General features: G+C 44.5%; 1 protein-coding gene across 1 annotated transcript in view; it reads right to left on the reverse strand.

Annotated features, from left to right (window-relative positions):
* Nucleotides 1–227: 227 nt before the first annotated feature.
* The window catches only part of tmem196b (transmembrane protein 196b), a gene marked incomplete at both ends in the record, with an annotated part of 37,069 nt that continues 12,940 nt past the window's right edge, over nucleotides 228–24,356 (reverse strand). Inside the window, one exon of the mRNA XM_084336709.1 lies at nucleotides 228–305. Within this exon, the coding sequence (XP_084192835.1) occupies nucleotides 228–305 (78 nt within the window). The remainder of the gene's footprint in view (nucleotides 306–24,356) is intronic.

Here is a 24,356-nt window from a genome sequence, read left to right on the forward strand (position 1 = left end):
GCCGGGATGAGAGCCAGGTGAAAGAGGTTCCACTTGTTTTTAATTTTATTTTCAAAGAAAACAAAAGAAAAACAGAGTCCATCAACCCCCCCAAAGAAAAACCCACCTGGATCGCCGTGGCGGTAGATTTATGTGACAGGACTTGTGTGAGATGAGCTTTGTTTGTTAGGTCTCACCCTGTCCAATGTCCTCGGGGTGGGCTTGTGTCCCCGGGACACAGTTTCACTTTACAGGAAGCTCTGGCTGTTCTCATCGCACCCCGGGACACAATCTGTGTTCTCACTTTGCCGCGGGACTGAGGCCGTCTGAGAATACACACAAGGACGAGGTGTGCTGTAAATTCATGAAATATCACTCGCCCCAGTAGAATATTAAGCTTCAACCCTTTTGGACACGGTGTAGTACATTAATACAACTTGATAGCTTGCGCTCCTATTGCGGGATGGCCCTGAGAGTCTACAATCGAGTGTGGGATTTCAAATCCACAAGGTGCTGGCCTATACATTCCCCAGGAAGCAGTAGTCTCATCTCCTTTTGTTGAAAAAAGACATCTTGCACCCTCTAGTGGAACTCTTAAGAAAAGAAAGAGAAGCAGATTATGCATAAATTATCATGTTGTTTGACGCATGGGACACGGCATCAGGGTCATACTTGCATTTCAAATAGACATAGCGTGGAAATTCAAAGTATAACGCGAGGAATAATCATCAACTGGGAAATATAATAAAGGTTGATCATTTGTGCATGTAAGAAAAGCAACTTCGACTTGGGACAGTTCACTCAATACGTATAAACGCAGACAGCTGTCTCCCTAAGCATGGGAAGACACTCTGGAGTTGGTCCATTGACATTGAAGTATAGTCACTGACTTTGTGGGGTCATATCATTTCTGCTTGAAATACTACATCCAGATGGGTTTTCATTCAAATGCCAAGTTTACAGCTCAGAATCAGAGGATTTACCCAGTAAATTCACCATGGTTACTGTCATAGTGTCCTAGGCCATTGTTCCATTATTAATTGTTTATGGAGTAGCTATAGCTCTAGTCTCTCGATGACATCATTCTTGTCTTTCCGGTGTTCGGATTAAGGCTTATTCAGATATTCACAAATCAAAACTGATGAGCAGTACAATATTATGGGAATAACATGTGAATACTACTTTAGGGTGGATTTAACCCTTAAGGTACCTATACCATTCCTTACAAACAATTAGGGAATACACACAACAAGTTCTTTCATTGATTTAACCCTTTCACTAACACACTACAAAGGGTTAACGCTTTCACTACCACACTACAGAAGGTTAACCTTTCACTACCACACTACAGAAGGTTAACACTTTCACCACACTACAGATGGTTAACCTTTCACTACCACACTACAGAAGGTTAACCTTTCACTACCACACTACAAAGGGTTAACACTTTCACTACCACACTACAAAGGGTTAACACTTTCACTACCACACTACAAAGGGTTAACACTTTCACTACCACACTACAGAAGGTTAACCTTTCACTACCACACTACAGGTTAACCTTTCACTACCACACTACAAAGGGTTAACACTTTCACTACCACTACAAAAGGGTTAACACTTTCACACTACAGACGGTTAACCTTTCACTACCACACTACAGACCGTTAACCTTTCACTACCACACTACAGAAGGTTAACCTTTCACTACCACACTACAGATGGTTAACCTTTCACTACCACACTACAGAAGGTTAACCTTTCACTACCACACTACAGAAGGTTAACCTTTCACTACCACTACAGAAGGTTAACCTTTCACTACCACACTACAGAAGGTTATATTTCGTATTGCATCGCGTCCCGCTCTGAGCCTTACGAGATACTTCTATCTCCTGTGATACCTAATGTATCTCCCACGAACAAAAAACACATGCACCCCACCTGTATGGGGCCCCGCCCCTTATGGTGGTATTACCCATATAACCATGACTCTGGTCATGAAACACCCTTCCTCTATTTTCGTCCCAGCGTGTTGGATGCGTGCACCATACGAGCTAGCGGAATGAAAAGATTAAGGAAGATTAATAATGTTGAGGGCTTACCGGAGAGTTGTTTTTCCCTGGATTCTCTGGAGCTTGTTTCGGCGACACATGAGACCTATGCTGGTGGTTCCTCGGCTGACGGCGACGGACCGAGGGGCAGCGTACAAGGTTTGGCTAACGGGTCGGCTTGTACAAAGGTGAGGTCTGTGTCAGTAGGCGTCAATGTCGGTGTTGGTCGTGCTGTGGAGTATGTTTCGGCACCAGGGCCGGGGCGGCTTGGCGATCGTTCCACTGTAGTGGGCGATGTCTTGGCGATCCTGGAACATGCTGTTGACGCTAATGCTATTGCTACTGCTAATGCTACTGCTGCTTCTTCTGCTAACGCTGATGTTGACGCTGGAATGTCTAATAATCCCCGCCGCGGGATTCCGCTTTTCCCTCCTCTTGCCACCTTCATTGATGAAGGTCAGTCGGTGGTGGGTGTGGGGGGGTTCGCTGAGCTCTATTTACCTTTTTTGCGGGTGAAGGGGCTGACGACGGGGTGCAGCCCGGGGGTACCTTGGCTAAGTAGCCAGGTAGCTTCTTTTTTGTGCCCAGGCGGGGATGAACGACGTTCCGCCCGGCCGTTGCTTGATAGCATATCGGCTCGGAGGGTGGCAGTATGGACGAATGAGTGGTATACTGCTGCAGGATGGCATTTAGCGGCGGCCAGTGTTGTGGCTCAGCTGGCTACTTTCCTATCCAAGATGGCGTCGGGTTGTAGGTCTTTGGGTCCAACCGACACTATGAACGTGATTCATGTTTGTGGTGTTATAGAGATCTTGACTCAGTCGCAAGCTATAACTGCGGGGAGGATTCGGATGCTATCGACTTTGGTTGTTAGGCATCTTTGGTTGGAGCAGTCTCCTCTTGGGGAAGAGGATAGGTTTTCTCTCCTCACGACTCCTTTTTCCACAGATAGTCTTTTTGGGCGTTCTGTGGAGGCGCAGGCGGTTTTTGATTCGGGTCCTACACCGCCTCACGCTGTGCAGCCAGGGGTGGGAGCACGGTCTCGTCAACGACTGTGGCGAGATCCTCGACAGGCGGCCATGTTTCCCCCGCCAGTGGTGCCCTGGTTGGAGAATCGACAGGGTTTCGCAAGGCCGACAGTCTTGGCGGCCGAGGGATCGGCCATTTTGGGTGATTTCGGGGTTGGTAAACCACCCCGTCGTCATTTTGCCGCGAGCAGCCCGCTCCCCGTTCAATCCTCTCTCTGGTATCCCCAGAAGCGGGGCTCTGAGCATTCTCCTTTGGCTGCGGGCCGCGAACCTTCTTTGAAGCGTATGCGGCCCCATTCTTCACTTCTCATGGAGACAGGGGCTGACACGCAGTTGATGGCTGAGCCTGGGTCTGTCCGTGGGAATGTTCCGTCGTCGCGTGGTTCCTACACCGCAGGTTGTGGGTGGGTGGAACCTGGTGTTACAGCTGCCACTAGCTCCAGTGGTCAGCAGGGGGACTCGGTGCCTCATCTGTTGAATACTCAGCAGGGGTTACCCCGGCTTCGCCCTCGCCAGGCGGGGTATCGCGCTGTTGCCTCCCACTCCCGTCAAACCGGCAGTGGTCTGCAAAGGAGAGGCTGGCGTGATTTGAGTGGTAGCAATATCACTGCAGGGCTTCGGCGTGTAGGAGCCCATGGGGTCCTCAGGCCTTGCGTGTCTGGCTGCGAAACGGCTCCTCAGCGTGTGCTGGAGGGGTGTTCAGGGGGTGAGTGTGTGTCCACAAGTTTGATGACCGCTCCTCCCGTATCAAACCGGCCCTTTCTGTCGGGGTCCCCCCTTGGGTGCTTTGCACGACGGGGGGGACCGGGCCAATTATCTGCTGTTCCTTGCGGCCCAGCGTCAGTTGACGGCGGGGGCGCTGTGGGATTATATTCACATATGGCGACGGGAATGTCCCTTGAATCGGTGGATGAGGAGAACGTTAGAGGCGGGGCTGGTTTTGCAGTTTGCGCGGCCCCATCCTCCGTTCTCAGGTTTGGTGCCGACCCTATTGTTAGGGTCGGGCGCGGTGACAGCCCTGGCCGACGAGATTCAATCTCTGTTGGCGAAGCAGGCCGTCGTTGTGGTCCCGAGAGAGGACGCAATGTCAGGCGTCTACTCCCGTTATTTTCTGGTGCCCAAGAAAACTGGGGGGGTCAGACCTATACTGAATCTGTCCATGTTCAATCGGTTGATTGTAGTGAGACCGTTCAGGATGTTGACCGTCCGACTCCTTCTGCTTGCTGTCAGGAGGGGGGACTGGTTCACCTCCATAGACCTGAAGGATGCGTATTTTCACATACCCATTTTCCCTCCTCACAGGAAGTTCCTACGGTTCCTGTTTCAGGGCGTAGCGTACGAGTACCACAGAATGCCGTTCGGTTATTCTCTGGCTCCCCGCACATTCACCAAGTGCGTGGCGGCTGCTCTGGGGCCTTTACGTCGTCGGGGGATACGAGTTCTGTTCTATCTCGACTACATTCTGCTCCTCAGCCGTTCAGAGGAGGTTGCCAGGTCTCATACTCGACTGGTGGTGGAATTCCTCACCAGCCTGGGTTTTGCTGTGAATTGGAAGAAGAGTACCCCTCTTCCCAGTCAACAGGTGGAGTACTTGGGCTTGACATTGAGGTCGAAGCCCATGCTTGCGACCCTCTCGGAGCAGCGTCGGGGGGATCTCCGTCTGGGAGGGACGGTTACGGCGCTGCAGGTGATGCGTCTGCTGGGCCTTATGTCGGCGGCCCACACGGTGGTTCCTCTTGGCTTCCTCTTTATGAGGCGGATACAGAGGTGGTTTCTCTCTTTGAGAATAGATCCGGTGTGGGGCAAAGGGAGACGGTTGACGGTTCCTTTGTCGATATGGGGGGATCTCGCCCACTGGGGGAGGCTGGGTATCCTCTCCGCTGGGGTCCCCATGGGCAGCAGTGGCTCCCACGTCACGGTTTTCACCGACGCCTCTCTCACAGGTTGGGGAGGGGCGTTTCGGACCCACGCAGTGGGGGGCAGCTGGACGGGTCATGCCGACCCAGCTGTCCTGCATATCAATGTGTTGGAGTTGAAGGCGGTCCTCCTGGTCCTCAAACGGCTCGGCCACCTGGTGGTAGGCAAACACGTTTTGATCAGGACGGACAATGTGACGGCGGCGGCGTATATCAACAGGCAGGGTGGGACTCGTTCCGCCCGCCTGCTCCGGGTGGCGCGCGAACTGTTGCTATGGGCATCCCGCAGGCTGCGCAGTCTGCGGGCGCTCCACGTTCCTGGTACGGAAAATGTGGCGGCAGATATAATGTCTCGGGGCGGTCCTCGTCGCGACGAGTGGGAACTCCGCCCCGACATAGTCAGACAGATCTGGGATCGGTTCGGGGAGGCCTCGGTAGATCTGTTTGCGTGCCGACGTTCTCACAAGTGCCCCTTGTGGTTCTCGCTCAGTCGAGCGGATCATCCCCCCTTGGGGGTGGATGCCTTCTCGACCTTTCCGTGGCCGCCCGGTCTTCTGTACGCCTTCCCTCCTGTACAGCTGTTGAGTCAGCTGTTGGAGCGGATACGGAGGGAGCGCAGGACGGTGATCCTGGTCGCGCCGGACCGGGGCACGTCAGTGTGGTTCCCGGTCTTAATCCAGCTTCTGGTCGCTCCTCCTTGGGTCATTCCGTGGTCAGCGACGGCCCTCTCGCAGCACAACGGAGTGCTTGTCCAGCCTCCGGTGTTGGGTCAACGCCTGGTGGTGTGGCTGGTGGGAGGGTGAGTCTGGAGAGGATGGATCCCGCAGTGGTTGATACCATCCGGTGTGCGCATGCTCCCTCCACTGTCGCGGTTTACGCGGGCAGGTGGCGTGCGTTCCAAGAATGGTGTAAGGGGGGGGGCTGGGACCCAGTCTCCTGCCCCCTGGATGCTGTTCTGAGTTATCTCCAGTCTCTTCTTGGTAGGCTGTCGGCTTCGACAGTGAGGGTATATGCGGCAGCTATATCCTCCTGTCATGAGGGTTTTGAGGGGACTGTTTTGTTCAGCCACCCTCTTGTGAAGCGTTTCCTGCTTGGCGCTCGACGCGTTAAGCCGGTGCAACGCTCCTTGGCTCCGACTTGGGATCTTCAATTGGTCCTCGGTCGGTTGTCCTTGGCCCCGTTTGAGCCGCTCGAGCAGGCGCCGTTGGGACGGCTGTCTTTCAAGACCGCGTTCCTACTGGCTGTCACTTCCGCTAAACGCGTGGGTGAGCTCTGTGCTCTCTCGGTACGTCCAGAGTGCCTGTCTTTTCGGACCGATTGCGGTGCCACTCTGCGACCTAATCCTGCTTTCGTGCCTAAGAATATCCGGAGTTCCTTCCGCTCCCGGGATATTGTGGTTCAGGCTTTTCGTCCTCCTCCTCACACTAGTGAGTTAGATGCGGGCCTTCACCTGTCATGTCCAGTCCGTGCTTTGGGGTTTTACCTCAGCCGTACTCAGGACTTCAGGGTTACCGACCAGCTTTTTGTCTGTTACGGTGGGGCTCGTGCTGGTAAGGCACTGTCGAAGCAGCGCCTGTCCCATTGGTTGTGCGAGGGTATTGCCCTCTGCTACACGTTGGCTGGGCAGGATCCCCCTGGGGGCGTCAGGGCGCACTCCACTCGTGGGGTGGCTGCCTCTGCCGCTCTCCTGGGTGGGGCCTCGGTGGAGGACATCTGTGCTGCAGCTTCATGGTCCTCACCGGGCCCCTTTGTAAGGTTTTACCTCATGGACATGACCGGGGGTTCTGTCTCCCAGGCGGTTCTGGGGTCTGTGGCCTTTCCTGCTTCCCGTCCTTTGGTCGGGTAGCAGGAGTGTATGGGTATGGGCCGCAGTGTGTTGAGTCACACGTGGTTCCGCCTGTACGGTGTGTTCAAGGGGTTCTGGCTCCCTCTTGTTCGCATTCAGGTGGAGTTGACTGCGCCCCCCCTTCGTTAGGAAGGATGGGGTGACAGGGCTCCCCGCACCCCTTGATGTGGGCTTACGGGTCCTCAGGGGGTACATCTGTCGGGTCTCGCGCCCGCTCTTCCCCATTATCTCGTAAGGCTCAGAGCGGGACGCGATGCAATACAAAATATAACGATAGGTTATGTAGATAACCTAGTTATATTAGTATTGGCTAAGCGTCCCGCTCTGCGCGCCCTGAGTTCCCTCTTGAGGGATCTTTTCCTGGGACGGGTTTTTGGCGAGGAAGGGTGTTTCATGACCAGAGTCATGGTTATATGGGTAATACCACCATAAGGGGCGGGGCCCCATACAGGTGGGGTGCATGTGTTTTTTGTTCGTGGGAGATACATTAGGTATCACAGGAGATAGAAGTATCTCGTAAGGCTCAGAGCGGGACGCTTAGCCAATACTAATATAACTAGGTTATCTACATAACCTATCGTTAACCTTTCACTACCACACTACAGAAGGTTAACCTTTCACTACCACACTACAGATGGTTAACCGGGGGTATTGATGTCTGTGAAAGCTAAAATTATGATCCTGGCTTAAATATTTGAAGACACATTTTGTGTAGAGTGCATGAATAATTCAAGATACACGCTTATCAAAATTAACATGAAAAGGCTAAGTGAGCTGAAAAGATTGGAGTGCAACATTGAACTTCATTCAAGAAATTAAATTAATTGGCTTACTCATTTACAAAACCCTCCTTGGTCTGACCCCTTTATTTGATACTCCTGTACTGTAAACCCTAATAAGTTACCAGAACTTTAAAATAAATTAGGCAATCAATTGCCTCAATTATTTTTTAAGTTGATGAACTCAAATGTCTTCAGTTGGCTAAGACTTACAGTTCTCAGTTAAGGCAACTCAAATATGTTCTGTTACTGTGACTTACAGTAGTTAGGGCAACTCAAATTATGTTCAGTTACTGTGACTTAAGGTTTTCAGTTTTAAATCCATGGGAATAAGTTACCAGAACTCAAAGAAATTGAGGCAATCAATTGCCAATTATTTTTTAAGGTGATAAACTCAAATATTTCCAGTTACTATGACTTACAGTTCTCAGTAAGGGCAACTCAAATGTTCAGTTACTGTGAATTAAGGTTCAGTTTTTAATCCATGTGAATAAATTAACAGAAAAATAAGTACACAGCCACATTATTTCAACTTAATAAAACTATTTTACCGTTTTAAGAACACAAATTGACTTGTTAATACTCACATTTAGAGTACAAAATAAATGGTGTTGCCCCCTTTTAACATGTGGCAATGTTAAGAAAAATAAAGAAAACATAATATATTATAAATAGAAAAATATATTTGTAAATGTACATAAAATGTAGTTGATTACACATTTAATCCCACTGGTCACAATAGTGACCGTAATAATGTTTTTGTTATAAGGCTCTGAAAATGTTACTGAATGATGTATCAATGTATTTCCAGCAAATATTGAAATAATAAAGGGTCTCAATTAAATATGTGCAGTGTCACATGACCAGAGCTGTTTACATCCTGGCTGTACAATGAGAAGAGGATGGCTGCATCAAAGCTCCCACAAGAACAGTTAGTAAAGTATGTTAAAAAGATAGAAAAAATATTTGGTACACACCATGTTTAGGGTGTCTACAAATTTGAGTAATTGTAAAAGATTATTAATACTATTGTGGTCATAGAATGAGCAAACTTGTTGACGGCAACTATTGACTGTTGGGATAACAGTGCATCTATGTACAGTATACAGTACATGCTAATGTTGCATTCCATTTGCTTGGGAAGTCAGTAGCTGGGAAGAGAGGGAGAGACGTGGACGATGTCGAGACCCCTACGCCCCTCAACACCACCTCTACCCCTCAACACCACCCCCTAAGCCCCTCAACATCACCCATCTCAACACCACCCCTACTCCCCTCAATACCACCCCTACACCCCTCAACATCAACCGCCCTCTCCTTCCCACCACGTCTCTCTTTCTCTCTCCCTACTGACTTCTCAAGCAAATGGAATGCAACATTAGCATGTATACTGTACGGTCACAATAGTTGCCATAAACATGTTTGCTCATTCTGACCACTATACAAATTACAATGATACATCATTCAGTAACATTTTAGAGCCTTATTTTTTATTTAATTTGATGTTTTTTTATTTTCATGTCTTACATACAGGTGTATGCACAGCCCATATGGGCTTACAAGACACACAACAATAAGTATATAATAATATACTTGACCAATTACTTGACAAATGACATAAAAACATTATTACGGTCACTATTGTGACCAGTGGGATTAAATGGGTTGTAACTAGCTATTTTGATAATTAATTGTTTTGAGACATTTTAAGAATAAAAAGTCAAAATGATCTTATTCTAGCCTCCCAAATGTGAACAGTTTATAGTTTCTATAGAATACAATTTATATAGATTATCTGAAAATTGCCAATCCGCTTGGCACATCATGTCAAATTTACAAACTTTGTGCTGTATATTGGGTCCTCGCCAGGGGCGGATTTAGGATTGTAGGAGATCCGGGGCTTAGCCCAGATGGGCCCCCCTTTTTTTTTTTTTTTTTTTTTTTTTAAATTTTAAATTTTTTTATTATTATTATTATTTTTTTTTTGTTTTGTTTGGGCAGGCAATGGGTGGTTTGGAGGGGGCCTGGCACGACCCCCTCCACGACAGATTTTTTTTTAATTTAATGAACCTGTACGTGCAATTTCCTGCAATATAGAGCCTTCAATCTTGACCAATAAAGCTGCTCTTTTCACTATAAAACTCAGTTAACCATAACGTAGTTATGGTTAGATTTATATATTGGGGGGGGGGGGGGATATATCATATTTTTCATATAATCAAAAAGTGGTGGAGCAAGATCATACCTTTGCTCCCCCAAGTTCAATAGTGGGAGAGCAGAGATGCTCCGAATGCTCTTATGGCCAGGCGTCTATGATTCACTGATACAAAGTAAAATAGTGCAGTGCAATAAAATAGTTAGTAAAATAGAATAAAATAATGCAATAGTGCATTGCAATAAAATAGTTATCATCGTATTTAATCGGGAGGCCGGTAAGGAGTGCATTACAGTAGTCGAGTTGGCTTGAGATAAAGGCATGGATCTGGTTTTCAGCGTCCTTTTGATTTATAAATGGCCGTACTTTAGCTATGTTTCTAAGGTGGAAGAATTAAGTTTTTGTCAACTTGTTGATTGTGATTTAAAGCTTAGGTCTGAGTCTACCATAACACCAAGACTTAACTCACTCAAATACAGTTAGCAGCTGGATAGACCACAGATGGAAATTAGCTTCTGCTAAATCTGGTGCAAACATATTTTCATGTAACAATGATGAATTGTAAAAAAAAGAAAAGAAAAAAGAAAAAAAAATCTTTTTATTTTTTTTTTAAATAGATTCGGGGCTTTTCAGAATACATCCGGGGCTTGAGCCCAGGTAGCCACCCCCTAGCTCCGCCCCTGGTCCTCGCCAATGTGCCACCAAAATTCCAATCCGCATTACACGCTATACAGCTGGCAAGTAAAAGTGACAGACCTCCATAGGTATGGATATGCAGCTGTACTTGCTCCATGATGTTCATACTCTGGAACAAGATGGTGTCTTCATTGAAAGAGTTGGTCAGAATGTCAAAGGCACCATCTGGTGTGTTTCTGCTGACAATCTGGCCGCTCATGGATTCGGTGGCTTTGTAGAGTAATTTAGAGCAGGCTATGTTTGCAGAATGATACCTTCCAGAAGATCGTGAAGTATATCTGGAGAAAACCCTGTGATTGTATGAAAGTAATTCAGGGATTCACGTAGGACACAGCCACCTTTAACACCAAAATGGCTGCTCAAAGTGTCATGTGCAGTTTGTACATGCAGGTCATGGCTGGCTTTGGTTCCCTGAGAAAACTCTCCCTCTCTGACTTCAGTTGTTTGAAACTGTTCACTTGTGGCCAGACAGAATCTGCAAACATAGCCTGCTCTAAATGACTCTACAAAGCCACCGAATCCATGAGCGGCCAGATTGTCAGCAGAAACACACGAGATGGTGCCTTTGACATTCTGACCAACTCTTTAAACTCTAAAACTACTTATTTTAAGATGTCACTTTAGGCTCTGGGAAAAATACAATTTAAACCAATTTCTGATACCTTATGGACCAAACAACTAATCAATTTATCAAGACAAGAATCAGAGTATTCAATAGTTTCAAGTTTCTTTAATAGTTGTCATACAGAAGTACAGAATACTTTTGTACAAAATGCTTCTTACTGTTGCGCTCCAGAGACTGTGCATGACAAGATAAGTATGAAATAAAAACATAGTAAAAATTAGAAGAAAAAAAAGAGGTCACAGTGTTCAGTTTAGACATATGTACAATGTTCGTAGACGTAGTTACCATACAATATACAATACTGTGCAGTGTACTAATATACAATACTATATAGTGCAAGGCATAAATGGACGAGGTGCAGTTTAGGTACAATTCACAGTAGGTGTACGAGTTGTAGTGCAAATCCTTTATCAATAAATATAAAGTGTAAGTGTGTTTGTGTGATCTAAGTGTGGAGAGTGGGTGCTGCAGTGTGTTGTTTGTTTGAGTGAGTGTGTGTGTGCGTGTGGGTGTGTGTGCTGTGTGCATTTGATGGTTGTTGCATAGTGATTATTGTTCGTTTAGCGATTATTGTTCGTACATTTTATTATAATATTGGTATTGGTTATATTGGTTACAGCTCTAAAGAACAGAGCCAAAGTGGCTTTCTGGCTAATACCCGAGTAGGGCAACAGGGCAGTAACTTGGATGACATTACAATAATGCTATAGACTGTTTAATAACATTTACTCTAAAATGTAAATGTATTACATAAAAAAACAAAAAAAAACAAGGCACATTGTGTAGTTTGGACTTATTGGCTGAACATCTGCAAAGTAGTACAACTTAAGGTATTATTTTGACATGACAAGGAAATAACTTTTAGAGGGGAAATGCCATCAATAATACCTCACCCCACATCCTTCTTTCAGGTGAGTTTCTACACATGTATCATCAAGTCATTCTTGAGAGTCTGCAACCTGGGCGACAGTTTACCAGCTTCTAGACCAAGTAAAATCTTCTGAATAAATTCAAAAGTGTTGGTCAGTGCTTTGGGGTAGTTGAGCTGTAGTGCATAGATCAGTCCAAACATTACCAGGAAGGAATCACCAAATCTGGGGAGGCTAATCATGATGTCACTTTCAATGACGACAGATATTTTCACAGGCTGGTAGTGAACTGGACTTGTGTCATGGTCACTGATGACAGTAAGGAGGGCCACTGAAACACCCTCAAGCTCTGGCTCATCAGGCTCATCCTGAAGGAATGAAAGAGACATAATCACAAACAAATCCATGGTTTCTACAAAGTGCAGCACAAAGCTAAGTATATGGAGTTGTTTGTAAGTTGTTCATATTTTAGTTAGAACTGTTTTTGAGTTGAGAATGTTATTTTTATTTAACCAGGTTAGTCCTGTTGAGATAAAATATCGCTTTCACAAGGGAGACCTAGGGTCTCACTATAAGAAGTGAAAAACAGAAGATCTGTGTTTTGCACACAGGAATCAGCTGCGTTACCAGATAATCTAAGTGGCAGGAGATAGACTGATACTAAGACTGATACTAAGCTCAAGAAGACATACAGGATATTATTTTTTACTAAACTTCTTATCGCTTTGAAGAGAACACCAAGCCAATTAATTTGTAACAAGGTGAAAGAAAACAGGCCATACTTCTCTAAATCAACAGTATGGATAGACTAAACAAGAGTAAGTCATAAAACATGTTAGCATTTTGATGAACTGTTCACTTAATATACAGTGGTACTGTAAATAATTTTCACTCAGACTCACTGTGCAGGTTCTGAAAAATCCAGAGACTTCCTCGCGCAGATACACAGGAAGGGCATGGAGAACAGTGGTACGCCTGGTGTGGATGTCATGGATTTCCTATTAAGATTTAAGAAAGATTAGGAAGAAAAAAATGATTGTATTATACTGAAATGTTTATTGAACAAAGCTGATTTTAAACAGTCCAATCAGATATATCCACAAATAACATGTTCACATCTTTAATGCAATCAGACAAATAGCAAACACAAAGTGGACTAATTGTAAAATTCAAAAGCTCATTCGATTCATTGAACCTGTCCAATGTTACAGAGGTTCAACCTATGACATGTATAATAATCTATTCACCTGTTCATCGTGGATTTTTAAAATGTCAGCCAAAGCATCTGCTGTGTTCCCAGTTTTGGAAGCCTTCTGTCTGAATAACTTCATCAGTCGAGGAAGATGGCGGTCAAGCTCAGCGTAGAATGTGTTGGGCAGGTTCTGGTTCGTAATCAGCTGGAACTCTGCATACACCTATATTTAAAAACAGCAGGACAATATAGTATATCAACATCAATTAGTTCAACTTGGTGGATGTCTTACACTTAGATAGAGTATGAGGGCGGGATTTCTGGTCAACCAATATCATTACATGCTCTGCGGAATCGGCCACTGAATGACTAGCGTGTGGGGACGCACAGAACACACACACGCAGATGTGTTAGTTAGGGCTTGTCACTAACGAGTAACGACTATTTTGTTATCGATTAATCAGTTGATTATTTTTATCGATTAGTCGATTAACTCATTCATGACCACTAGCTTTTGCCCTCTGCACTGTTTGGCGCCAGCGTTGACCATTTTAGCTATGTTTGCAGACCCATCGTGTGTGTTCTGTATTATAGCTATGGAGACAATAGTATGGCTCATTTTACAGGCATTGTTCATAGTATATATACCTGTAGGCTATAGGGCTGTCCCCGACTAAAGATTTGGATAGTCGGATAGTCGACTATGATTGGCCAGAATTTGCCGTTAGTCGACTATTAGTCGACAAAAAAAACAAAAAAAAGTATAATATATATATATATTAGTGCTGTCAAACGATTAAAATATTTAACTCGATTAATCGCATGATTGTCCATAGTTAACTCGCGATTAATCGCAAATTAATCACATTTTTATTTTTTTTACCTTAAACAGATCTTTTTCAAGTTCCAAGTTTTAATACTCTTATCAACATGCGAGTCAACAAATGCTTGCTTTATGCAGCCATTTAACACAAAAGGATGACCCTCATGCATTGCAAATTTGCATCAAATTCAAAACAGAGTGATGCACAAAATAACTTAAAAGAAATTAATAATTTAAAACAATGAATAAAGTGTGCATGAAATAATAGGGGAAAGAAAACGTTAGGAACTTGTTACATTCACACACACAAGGGCTGATTAATCACACACCCCCCTCTCTCCCTCACACACACTCTCCCAGCTCTCTTTCTCTCTTGCCCCTTCCTCATCTCTCTCACCCCCCTCTCTCTCTATATCTCACACACACACACACACACACACACACACACACACACACACACACACACACACACACACACACACACACACACACACACACACACACACACACACACACACACACACACACACACACACACACACACACACACACACACACACACACACACACACACACACACACACACACACACACACACACACACACACAGTATCAATGAGAGCATCAATAATACACCCGAGTGAAGTCTAGTAAAAAAATAAAAATAAATAAAAGTGGCATTAATAGAATCGGGAGTTAACGCGTTAATATCGCGTTAACTTTGACAGCCTTAATATATATATATATTTTTTTAATCATTCCATTTGGGCTGTGGGGGTGCTTAATGTCTGAAGGAGTCGACTGAAGGCTTCTTGTTCTCTGCAAAAGCATGCAATTGGTCCACATCTTGATATTTGTCTAGTCTAGTATGTTCATTAGATGGGTGAAATCATAAATAAAATAAAATAAAATCCTCTTTCAGTGCCTCTGTGCCTGTTTTCTTAGGCAGTTAGCCTCTGGTATGCGTGCCATTAGCGTTAGCCACGCTTCTAGGCCTCTTTTCTTTTGGAAAGAATGATACAAAAAAAAAAAAGTATTCGCCTAAGAGATTGGCAGTCGACTACAGCTCCTTTCGACCGATTAGTCGACTAATAGGGGTCAGCCCTAATAGGCTATAATACATATTTAAATCAATATCTTCCTTTTGAATAAAATAGGTTCAGGAATCAGGATTGTTAAAGCTAATTAGCCTAATCCATGTCAAAAAAAGTAGGATATAGTAAATGTCTGCACGCACACACACACACGAGAGGGAGAATAGCTTATAGCAGACTTAATGATTTTACAATATTTTTGCTAATGAAGTGAAATATTTATTATCATCAACTATCAAGTTCATTTTTATAGTGTACATGTTGGCTACTTCATTGATCATCATTGAACGTACAGAGAGAAACAGAGAGGGAGAGAGAGCCCCCGCTGTAAGGTGTACTAAGGGTATCAGGCACAGCCCCTCCCTTCCAGCTGGAGTGTCGAGTCCTGGCTCTAGGCAGAATCACGAATAGTGGTTTAACCTCTTAAGCCCGGAGCCCTATTTTTTTAATCCACTTTTTCTACTTATTTTTCAATTTTTTTCCCATCCCAATTTCGCCTCGCAAATTCTCCCTTCAATTCTCCCCTCCCCTGTCTCTAACGTTGCTAGACTATGCCTCCCACTGGTCGGCTGCAGTGAGGACCAAGCCTTGCATCACGTGTCCCCTCGGGTACACGAGGAGGCAGCTGTCGCATCTTTTCACCTGAACAGCGTGATCTCTCAGTGGCGAGGAGTAACGCGTGGGAGGCTCACGCTGCCCCCGATACTTCCTGATACTGCTGTACAGGCGCACCAACCGACCTGTAGGAGTCGCTGTCCACAACGTCCAATCCCCACCCACCGGCTTTCCCACCCTCTAATACTGCCAATTGTATTAGTATGAACGACCGGCCAAGCCGGTAACAACGCAGAGAGCTGGGCTCGATACCAGCATCTCCTGCGTTAGTGGCGAGCGCCTTGCCCACTGTGCCACTCAGCCGCCCTCCCGGAGGCGTGAATACTTTACCCAACGCAGTTGTGTTTCCGCGTCTCTGATTGGCCCGCGTGTTTCTGGTCATGTGACATGTGCGCCAATCGTGGGACCGCAAGTTTCTACACTGGTTAAGCTTAGGCGCTCTTTCGAAGTTGGTTAAGGTTAGAGTTTGTCTTAGAGCATGGCGATAGAACACCTGCCCTTCTTTCGACGGTTAAGCTTAGGCACTCTTTCGAAGTTGGTTAAGGTTAGAGTTTGTCTTAGAGCATGGCGATAGAACGCCAGGTAGTTTGCAGGCTGTTAGACCCGGAAATAGGCGCAGAACTTGCTGTCCCACGATTGGCGCACATGTCACATGACCTGGCCAATCAGAGCGCAAAACGGGAACGCGGAAACACAACTGCGTTGGGGAAAGCATACACACCTCCCGGAGCCCTATTATCTGAAAATCCGTTTAAAATACATACCTAAGTAAATTGAATATTGCTCCACTTCTACAAGGGCCATTTGCATGTTCTTGGTATCTAGGGACATCTACGGACCTCAGTGAATGTATTCCCAGTGTCAAGAATATTGTGTCTATTACTAAGCTTGCTTAAATTGTGATGAAACAAAAGGAGAATATGAATTATGATTTTTCTTTGAATCTTTGACAGTGAATAACACCATGCTAAAAATGACCAGACATGAAGAACTGCCACTGAGCTCGTTCAGTACCTTCTTGAGATCACGTGTACAAAAGATCTAAGGAAATTAATAAAGGGAAGATGATTAAACAGAACGTTTTGTAGATAGATACAGTACTGAATTCTCCCATCCGGACCAATGCAATTTGAAATATTATTATAGAATATAGAATAGCAGGCCTATAAATTACTTTATTATAGCCAATTCGCACCTTTATGGATTGGGCCAAATCTTCTTTCAAATGGCCGAGTTCAATTTGGATTTAGTATCACCAGGCGTGCATGAAGAACATAATGAAATCTAGTGTATGTACAGTAGGTTTTTTATTCTTGCAAGAGCTCCGCCATTTTGAAACTGATTTCAAATCGGATGGTTGCTAAATGCTCAAAATAGGGGAGACAAACTAACAGAGTAGTAAAAGAAATAAATTATAATCAGGAAGTCCTTTGCTTGCAGAAAGCTAGAAGCCTTTGGGAAGTGTAGTTTTTTTTTTTTATTGATCCATTTTCCTCGAATTTTCTCCCCATCCCAATGTTAGTCGTTATGCCAATTCCCAATCCCCTTCCTGGTCGCTGCGCACTTACCCCCCACAGTCGGTCTGGGAGAGTGGAGGCTACCACGTGCTTCCTCCGACACACGTCCAGCCAATCAACCGCTTCTTTTCACCTGGCAGCGCGGATTCTCACTGAGAGGGCGTAGCGTGTGGAAGGATCACACTATCCCACTCAGGTCCTATCCGCGCTTAGCAGGCGCTAGGGATGGGAATCGAAAACCGGTGCCTCCCGTGACTTTCGATTCCCTTATCGCTGCCAGGTTTTCAAAACAACGTTAGCGTTAGCTAGAGCTGCCGCGATAACCGCATTACCGCGGTATCGCTGTTGCATCACGCTCACCGCAGAGTTAGGCTGAATACCGCGTCACCGCTGTTTTTTATCATAATAATAAAGTTGGCTTGCGGCTTGCGGCTCTGCAGATATACCCTACTCGGTTCCAAGCGACCCTATTGGTCCAGCCTGGCTCTGCGGCTCTGCAGATACCCCCTACTCGACGCGTCACACTTTGTAGCCTCTGAACGAAAACAGAACGCCGCCATCTTTACTGCCTCGCTAAGGATGCATTTCATTCAGGATTTGTTTGCGACAGAACCAAGTGCAATAAACAAAAAAGAATGGATTCACTGTGTATTCTGCCTTATTTATTGATGAAACAAAACCGACATCAACCCAATTTACCACCGAGCGGAGAGTTTAGTGTCACAACAAGATCGCTGATGTGTTAAGTTTGTTGTTGTTATCCGATATACACGAGAGGTAACGTTAAACCCGGGTTTGCTTGGTAGAATACACAATGAGAGGTAACGTTAGCTTTGGCAGAATAGACGCAACGAGAGTCTGGTTAATGTTGTTATTGATTGATTGATTGAAACTGTGTTAAACTCTGGCTTGCTGCAAGCCCTCGGACATCTATGCCCACGGAGCTTTCAGTGTACACAAACGAGCGGCGGCGGCCCCGCCTGCATCCCCATTCCCCAAACGGAGTAGTACCTGGCTGCAGTGGAAAAGGAACGAAGTACCAGGTGCCTAAAGCGGGTCGAGTCGAGTAGGTAATATGCAGTGGAAAAGCGCCATTAGACTAGAGGCAGGCTATAAGAGTAGACTACTAAAAAAAAAAAAAAATGCATTCAAACTTTTTTTTTTTTTTTGTGCGCACTGTGCGGTAATTACCGCGGCGGTAGGAAATATTTCGCAAATTCGTGCGGTAAGGAAAATATCAATACCGCGGCAGCTCTAGCGTTAGCATGTAGCCATGGCAGACTTATTTGATTCCTTAAGGGCTCGAAATTGCCTGGTTTTTGGTCATATGCTCCCGAAATGCTCCCGCTGTTTGGCTACTTCTATGTGCAGTGAAAACTACTTGAATGCTTTAGAACCTAGTCATTGATTTAGTTGAGGGTAAGGTAATATTAGCCGCGGAGCTAACACTAGCTAACGTGAGCTAATCAAGCTCACAGAGAGAGATAAACAGCTGACAGCAGGTAGTGCAGGTACAAATACAATAAAACAGCGGGTGGGGGCTGTTGTGTAAACCTTGTACTCTTTAGTTCACATATAATAAGAGACGGAGTGTTTGTTTACTAGTTTGTAAGCCAGGCAGTACCATGGTGCAACATACAAATGTGTCCGTGTAGCAACACAAGCCAATACCTTACAGGACAGGGGCCCGGGGAGGGAGCTCTGTGTGTGTGTGTGTGTGTGAGACAGAAGTCAGAGGAATAACAACCTGTTATTCAATAGATTAAATTAGTTTAAGAATAAAAAAATAAATACATTTTAAGAGAATCTCAAATACATTATTTTATTTAAGTGTAGGCTATAGTTAATGTTTTATTTTTTACAGTTTTTGTATTTTTCTGACATGGGGGCTCAACAATAAATGACAATCAGAAATCTCAAGTTGCATGTTGTTATTCTAACTAGCTTAGTTCTGTTGCATTTCCAATTTAAATTCTAAATTGAATCTTTAAATTCTAAATTGAATCGATAAGCAGAATCGATAATGGAATCGTATCGATAAAATCCTATCAATTCCCATCCCTAGCAGGCGCCCCGACCGAACTGTAGGAGTCGCTGTTTACAACGACCCGGACCCACCCCGACAGCTTCTCCCACCCTCTAATACTAAACGGCCAGCCAAGCTGGTGACAACCCCGGAGCTGTGAGCTGGGATTCGAACAGGCGAATCCAGCCGCTCCGGGGTTGGTGACGAACGCAATCTCTGTTACACCACCTGACCGCCCGGGAAGTGTAGTTTTAAAAAATTCCAACGCTCATTGAAAGATCTGAGTGTCCTCTTCTCAAAATGACAATTTTCCATCATTCAGTGCGGGCCGCTTATTCAAAATGGTGGATATCCACGACCACAACAAACACATTTCAAAAACTAAAATCTCACTAATAACACTTTAACCTATTGGTAAACAAACGTATTGATGAAAATATACATTATAACTGCTGTTGTGACATGGTTATGATGTTTATTCTTGAATACGTTTGAAGAAAAAAAACGATAATTATGTCAGACAGTCTGGAGAGCCTGATTTATGACGGGATGTCATTTGCGGTCCGGCGCCGGACCGCACGGGCGGAAGAGGTTAAGAGAAGTTAATTCTATTTTGAACGTGATTCACTGCGCATTAGTTAGATTACACGTTGCGCATGTTATGACTTTGAACGTCTGCCATTTCCACCACAAAAGGCACATACAATTAACAATACGACGCGTCGATCATGAAGATGCAAATCGACGAATCGTGACAGCCCTAGCTAGAGTATATAAACCAGGCTTAAGAATCACAACTTCACTTTAAACCACACAGAATGTGCCAAATGTTAACACAGGAAATAGAGACTTGATCCATATTACCTCAGACTCTATTTTGAGAGCAGGCCAGAGGTCCATGAGCTCATTCACTGGTGGGCTGGACTTCACTATGGTCTGTCGGCGCAGGGCAAATGTGGTCTGCATCATCTTTCTAATGAGGGGCAGGTTCTTCTCAGTCTTCTTGACTTCTTCAGCAATTGTCTGCCTCAACTGCTCAAGACTTGAGGGATCCTCTCCTTGGGGAAAGTTGGGTAGGAAGTTGACTTCTGCTCGCTTGGGTCTTTTAATGTTGGAATGTGAAGGTTCGCCATAAGGATTGCTTCTACCTCTTTTTCCAGCATTTACAGTGACCTCCTGACATCCTGCCCGTCTCAGCTGGTTCCTGAAATTGCCCATCTTGAATTTAATGCTGTTCTTCCATCCATTCCAGCCGGTCTCAGATCCTGCTTCCTTCAAGCAGGGATGTTTGGCCACAAGAGCCTCAGAAGCCACTGCTATCTCTTTATCACTTGGATAAGCCTTGAAACCATATATCGTAGATGCAAGCTTTTCTAAAATGTCGTGCTTTAGGTCTCTTGTCAACTTAAGGCGTCTGTTGTTCTTCTCAAATTCGTTGTTCCCGTCTCTAAGTTTGAGCTCAACATCGAATGCAAATGTAGGAACTGGAAAAGGACCTGGAGGCCATCTGCTTAGACGTTCTGGAGATGACACATCTGAAAGTATTGCGAGAGAGCTGGAGTCGAGTGAAAGTGAGATGTGCACAACAGCTTTTTGTGGCAATTCCTTAATGTCATCAAGGGAAGTAAGTTTCCCATCAAAGTCTGGATCTTCATACAGCAACCTGAAGTCAAGGTCTAGTTCCAACTGTTCTTTTATAATCTTGATCAGTGCATCAACAGAGGCTGGTCGTGAACTGAGTTTTAATTTTCTAGCCCCGTCTGTCTCAACAACACGAAGGATCATGGGTTGTGGGGAGGCAGCTGCCACTTCTATGCTCTGGCCTGGACATTCTTCATGCAAATCACTAGTGACCTCAGAAATCCTGTCTTGGGGATCCTCAACAACGACAGCTTTAAAGTCTGATGCAAGACTTAATTGGTGTACTCTGTTTTTATGGCAATTGAATGAAGAGTAAACATTTGTGCTATAGCTACAATCCTTATATGGGCATGTCACTGTTTCATTATTTTTTAAATGCTTTCTGAGATGACTTAAGAAAATTGATTCAGAAAAGGGTTCCCGAAATGCGCACAAAAGGCATTTTATTACCACAGGGCTCAGACTCTGTTCTGGTCTACTGCTAAGTTGTGCAGTATGATATCTTGACAAATGAGTACTCAGTGCATTAAGTGTCTGAAATGTACACATGCAATCAGTATAGAGGCATGGAAGAGGGCTAACTCTGGCAAATTGGCTGTGCTGCAGTCTGTAGTGTTTAAATAACTGTATTCTAGAAGTGAAAGAAACTGCACATAACTTACACTGCCAGACCATATTGGAACAAGCAACCTAGAAGGCAAAGAAAGGTTAGACGTAAACAAAACATTTTTGATAATGCCTGGGGACCATTTGTGTACTTCTTAAAGCATAATACGAATGTTGGGAACTTGCTTCAACAAGAACGGGATTAGGGGGAGTACTGTGGGACAACTCTTATCATTGTGTAAAAACGACAAGAAACACCCTTTACTTAATGTGTAAAACATTTTGGTTGTATTATTATTTATTTATGTTTATTTTTTATTTAAATCTGTATCCTTCCTATGTGAACCTGTTTTTGAAGTTAATTATTATTTTGTGGGGTGGGGTTAGGGGAGGGAGAACGGGGTGAAAATGTTTGCTGAATACTGCTCTGCTGATATACATGTTGTAATTTGCAAACTAAAACCCAATAAATATATTGTTAAAAAAAAAAAAAGGCAAAGAAAGAAATTACAAAGTTTAGACCTCCATCAAACACATTCACACCGGAATAACTTACAACTCAATATAACAAGTTCATTACCATTAGCTTACAAAAACATGATCATGGAATACATAATTATCACAGTTTGAATGTTTAACCATCAATCATCCTAGCCCCCTTCGGGACTGTGATGCACCGAGTGAATACACTGTCCCTTATATGACCATTGAAAAATCCTACAATTAAGTCTGTCTCGCTTTTCTCTATCAAAGTAAATTTCAAAGGTACTCACAGTTGCACGAGGGTTTCGGACAGACAAACGCTAGGGTTTGAAAGCTTGGCGTTGCTAATAAACATTTAAAATAATTTTTATAAACTGGTCAACAGTGGCACAGCGCAGGCGCATCACGCACCCAAAGCCGGAAATAAAGCTTTTGAGCCGTGTTGACCAGTTTATAAAAATTATTTTAAATGTTTATCAGCAACGCCAAGCTTTCAAACCCTATCGTTTGTCTGTCCGAAACCCTTGTGTAACTGTGAGTACATTTGACATTTCTTTGCGACACCTGTACGACAAGCGTTTCGATAGAAGCGAGACTTAAATTAGGGGTGCACCGATATGAAAATTGGCCACCGATACCGATTGTTCAACTAACACAATCGGCCGATACCGATACTTGTGGCAAAAAATAAGTATTTGTAATTTTTTTTAATTTTTTTTTTAATTTAAAAAAAAAATTAATGAAACTACTGTATATTTGTATGTGTATGTTTGTATTTGTAGGCCTCTTTACTTACTTAAAAAAAGGAAACATCAAGAAATATGTTTATGGTATCACTATCACTATTGTCCGTGTAACACTAACTATATAACGTTAATGCCACAAAACGAATGCCTTGTTAATCATAAGTAGTAACTGATGCAGTAGCTTGTGTGTGTGTGTGGGGGACGGCGGGCGTTGTGCAGGTAGGTCGCGAGTGGCTTTTATTTTTTTTGCCTTTTGACGCTACACAAATTAATGGTTATTTATCGGCGACTGCTATCGGCACATTTGAGCTTACCGGCCGATAGGCCGATAGCAGTCAACAAGGCACTTATCGGCCGATACCGATACCCGACCGATATATCGGTGCACCCCTAACTTAAATTGTAGGATTTTTCAATGGTCTTATATAAGGGACGGTGTATTCACTCGTCCAACCATGTTGGCGTGCATCACAGTCCCGAAAGGGGCTACAATCATCCGGTTCCCGACAGAGGACACCGAATGTTAACAGCTTAATTGCATTTATATAGCGCTTTTCTAGACACTCAAAGCGCTTAATTGATATACTATGGACTGTATTGATCCATTTGTGAGGTGCATAAGAGTTTTTTAAGTAATGTAGCAATAACATTAACCAACCAATTGAACTAGCTTACAGCAATTTAGCTTAGCTATATCGGTGTGCACACGTGGCTGCCTACACAATCATGCACTAGCTAGATAGCAAGACTATAACAATAGATGCCCCGATCGATCGGCCACCGATCGTTATCGGCCGATATTCAGTATAAATATGCGATCGGGGAATTCCGATAATGAGTCATATTCGCCGATCGCGGAAACTGATCAAGTGGATATCTCACTCGCTTGTCTCAGACGCACAGGACCTGCAAACTGCTCCTCCTCCCTAGCCCCGCCCGTACCCGTGTAGAGTTTGTAAACACAGAGGAGGCGGCTCCTCTGCTGAGTCTAGATAGTGCATTCGACCTGAGCTAACGTTAGCTACCTAGCTATCGTTACTGTTTTATTTTCGCCGATCGTCAAAACAGATCTCACTCGCTGAGTTCTGTCTCAGACACCGGGAGCTGCACACAGTGCTGCGCGTCTTCTGCTCCTCCTCCAGCTCCTCCCGCACGCATGTAAACACGGGTCTAGTCTAGTCTAGTGGGACGGGACCTCCATGAGCTAACGTTAGCTACCGCTACAAAATGACCCAGTCAACTATTCACTTTTAGTTTAATACATGATGAGGCATTGTCTAACTGAACGGTATCTAGCCGGCTAGCTACTGATAGCTCCTGATATCAACAAATGCTCCAGCAATAGTCTAGTTATCTAGTACTAGTGTATGTTACCTCTGTTAGCTCACGTTAGCTTAGCTCACTGTTCAAAACGAAATGTCCCATTCAACTAAATAGTTCACTGAGGCGTTGTCTTAACGTTATATTTCCGGCTAGCAGTAGCTACAGACAGCTCCTGATATCAATGTCTTATAACACTCATTCGATGCATATTCGAAGCCCGGCTTGCGTCGCAGTCATTAACGGGGATAGCTGAGGGAGTAGGGTATATCTGCAGAGCCTAGGGTAAATCTGCAGAGCCGAATGTGATTTGATCAAAGCAGAGTATGTACACACAGACAGTGGA

Source organism: Notolepis coatsorum (genome assembly GCF_963971535.1).
Source record: "Notolepis coatsorum genome assembly, chromosome: 19".
NCBI classification, from domain to species: domain Eukaryota; kingdom Metazoa; phylum Chordata; class Actinopteri; order Aulopiformes; family Paralepididae; genus Notolepis; species Notolepis coatsorum.